At 33.1% G+C, this 3,561-nt stretch overlaps 1 protein-coding gene across 1 annotated transcript; it reads left to right on the forward strand.

The window, feature by feature from the left end:
- Window positions 1-1,477: 1,477 nt before the first annotated feature.
- Window positions 1,478-2,675, forward strand: LOC115716246 (protein FATTY ACID EXPORT 4, chloroplastic). Its single transcript, XM_030645003.2, has 4 exons — window positions 1,478-1,819; window positions 1,929-1,993; window positions 2,124-2,211; window positions 2,292-2,675. The coding sequence occupies exons 1-4, from the start codon at window positions 1,537-1,539 to the stop codon at window positions 2,411-2,413; spliced, it is 558 nt and encodes a 185-aa protein (XP_030500863.2). The 5' UTR covers window positions 1,478-1,536; the 3' UTR covers window positions 2,414-2,675.
- The last annotated feature ends 886 nt before the right edge of the window (window positions 2,676-3,561 follow it).

The following is a 3,561-nucleotide window of genomic DNA, read 5'->3' on the forward strand; positions in this document are numbered from 1 at the left end:
TTCTGGTCTTGGCACCTTTCAGTAGACATTGCTTCACTAAGCCTTGCAAAGCATTCTCTCTGTCATGCCCCTAAGCACACGTGCCAAATGCGAGAAGAATTAGATGTCTTTTCTTCATAACTGCTAGAGACAACTGCTCTTCTTGTAAGAGTACTCCCATCTAGAAAGTTTAAATTTTCTTTTCGAGTACCTTTCATCGCTGCAAATACACCTCATACAACTTTCAAGTTTTTATCTTTTAATGTTATCTTGTAACCATTAGAATCAAGAATACCTAAAGAAATAAGATTTTTCTTTAGTGTAGTCTCTTGAAACTCTAATTATGGATTAATGTAATTTTTTTTTGGTTTTATTCTTCATTATGATGATCTATGTAATTTATGTTTAATGGTTGATCACCATTTATATGATTTAAATTTTTGATTCAAAATAAGTGGGAATTAAATATTGAACGAGAATATCTGTATGTCCTGTGTATCATTTAGGATTTTTATGCCTAATGCTTTCTATATACTTAAATTTATCATAGAAATATAAAAATTTGCATATAGGTTGAAATTTACATTTCCTAACCTGAATATAAATTTCTTTGGTAAATCTTCTAGCATAATAGGAAGAAGAATAATTAAAATTATATTATGAAATGTTAGATTGGATAGATGACGAAATTAAGTGTCCTAGTATTCATCCATTGTAACATTTATTAATTTGTTTTGTTATTTTTTAATTGTTAATTTTAGTATTTAGTTCCTTGTTTTATTTTTTAAAATCAAATTATCATTAACCAAATAAATTTTTGAAATTAATTGTTGATAATTTTTTTTTAACATAAAATATCAACTTCATTGAAATAAAGCATTCAAATTACAAATTGGCATGAAAATCAACCAGAACATCAACATCATGAATGCTACGATCAGAATAGAAACAAGAGCGCCTAGCTACGAAGTGGGCAACTTTGTTTGCTGATCGTCTAACAAAACGGAGACTAACATCAGGTAGAGAGAATAAGAGAATTAAACAAATGAGTAATCAAACAAAGACAGAATTGTTGATAATTAGTAATCAATCTTTGTGGGAGCAATCTTTATTATTTATTATTATATTACTTAATTCAACTACTTGCATTCTAAATTTACAGAACAATCCCAAACAAAGTTTGCTACTCATTTTGACTTTCAATTTAAATTAGACACTCGATTTAATTTAACATTTTTTTCTAAACCCAAAATAAATTTGACACACTATTTAGCACATAGCAAGCATAACACTTTTTTAGCACTCTCATGGAGATGCTAGTGTCACCATGTGGTTCCTATTCATTTCGATGATGTTATTATTTTATTTTGATAATATGGCCCCAAAATGAAAAGGGATGGGCTAAGTGGGCGGGGCTGGGCTGAGTTGGGCCGGCCCGGGCTGGGCTGAGCGAGAGTGCTTGCAATGGCCCATGGGAATGAGTACTTTAGACTCAGTAGAATAGATTGCTTCGGTGAATTGAAGTAAGCAGTGAGCACTAGCAGTAGTAGCTTAGCTATGGAGGCCATGTCTTGTTCTGTGTACCTGAGTTCACCATCATCATCATCATCATCGATACTACATGCACTAGGTTATCGTAATTCCAGTTTGAACTCCAACAGACATGATGATTATCATCAACAACTACTGATTAAAACCAGAAGAAACCCTTACAGTTGCAGAGGTGGTCATGCTGTTGTTTGCGGCAGCATTGGTAATTATCAACAACTACTCGCAGAGGTCGCTCCTTCTACCTCTGCACTCTACGGCCTACTCCTCTCCTCCGGTGGTCTATATGCCTGTTAGTCACCACCCATTCATTAATCTCTATCCAATCGATCTCTTACTATTACTACATTTTTATACATCAATTGAATTCCATATGGGTATGTGTGTGTGTGTGTGTGCAGTCACAAAATCTGGAAGCAAAGGCTCTCTTTTCGGAGGCCTTACAGGTGGAGCTCTGATGGCTGCTGTAAGTGCTCCTAATTCTCAACTTTTGAAATGTTATATATCAAATTCTCAAATCAAATCCATTTGTTTAGGTATGAGATTTTGATTTAGCTGTAATTAGTGTGAATAATAATATGGTTATGGTTTTGTAGGTTTACGTTCTGATGCAATCAGCAGAGAGTAGACCCATTGGGGATGCTTTGGGGTTTGGCTCTGCATTCCTCTTCACATCTGTATTTGGTAAGAGCAGATTAGTTTATTTTCATATGTAAAAGGAAAAGATGCAACATTTTCAATTCATTCATTTCTTTAATTCTCAGGTATTCGGTTGGCTGCTACTCGAAAATTGATTCCTGCAGGCCCTCTTTTAGGTGTCTCCATATGTGCATTGCTCATCTTTATCTCAGCTTATCTACAAGATATGCCTCCTTTGGCTACCTAGTCCCAACATTCATTTGTATGTCTCTGCTTTTACTTATGTTAGTAATTTAACTACAATTAATTACTTTTGGCTGTTGTTGTTGTTGTTGTTGTTGCTGAGTATTTAATGTTCTGATCAAGACTCCAGTTTTCATTCACAAAGAGTTTGTTCGTAATATGGAACACCTTTGGTTTTTGGGTATAACTGGCTATTAAGTGACTGGAAACGCATGTTTAAATCAGCTAAATTCAACCACATATATACACTAATTCTGTCAACAAAACTGAAAAGTTTGTAATTTAGTACCTAGTTGCACAAATGTTTGCTTATGAATACATATCAAAATTGTTAATCTTTATCCTATTTGCTCAATAAAATTCTCCTTCTGTTTTTGGTCTTGTCTTTCTGCTAAGTGAAAATTTCAGTAATTAAGTAAAGAAGGTAGGCAGCTTACATTTTGGGGAAGCTCGCGGACAAGAAAGGTGGGAGAGCAACAAGGTGGTTACAGAGCTGTGAGGTAGGAGGTAGAATTATATTTAAACTACTTTTTGCATAAATAACTAAAATAATAGGCTAGGTATAGGATGATCTAACTACTAACGTACCCCCAGACCAAATATAGAGTTGAGAATTGAGAAGAGAGAGATTGTACAAACCAGTTTGAGTACCGATCGACTAAGCATGAATTAATGTTCATTCAAGTCAAGTGGGATGCCTATTGCCTATTCTCTATATCTAGCCTAGGAAATTTGAGAACATAATTCCCACATGCTGATGCTGCTACACAATTTATGGATATCCATTTAAATATGAGTTGTGAATGAATCATTTTGGTTTATTTTATGATCATTGACTAATTTAAACTGGGGGCATTTCCCTGTGTATATATTTCCATTAAATTTTAAAAATCTATTTTTATAAAATGTATAATTTGTGCCTTACCTTAAAAGATAATTTACAAGTTAACGACAACACTTATTATCGCTAGGGTAATGTGTAAATTAGAAGCATATTTTGACCCGATCGATGATGAAAAATGTAATTCGCTTATTTTTATTTGTTTATATTTTATATAATAATTAATAGAAAATTTGAAAAAATGGCAGAAAATTTTAATATTATATTTAATATGTATACATTAATTCCACTTAGCATAATAATATGTTGAG

Source organism: Cannabis sativa, chromosome 5 (assembly GCF_029168945.1).
Source record: "Cannabis sativa cultivar Pink pepper isolate KNU-18-1 chromosome 5, ASM2916894v1, whole genome shotgun sequence".
NCBI lineage: Eukaryota > Viridiplantae > Streptophyta > Magnoliopsida > Rosales > Cannabaceae > Cannabis > Cannabis sativa.

Excerpts from the sequence above, each read along its gene's own strand:
- LOC115716246 (XM_030645003.2), top strand. The coding sequence starts at position 1,537 with ATGGAGGCCATGTCTTGTTCTGTGTACCTGAGTTCACCATCATCATCA. Across the intron at positions 1,994-2,123 it reads GTGGAGCTCTGATGGCTGCT|GTTTACGTTCTGATGCAATC; the intron begins GTAAGTGCTCCT and ends ATGGTTTTGTAG. Across the intron at positions 2,212-2,291 it reads CCTCTTCACATCTGTATTTG|GTATTCGGTTGGCTGCTACT; the intron begins GTAAGAGCAGAT and ends TTTAATTCTCAG.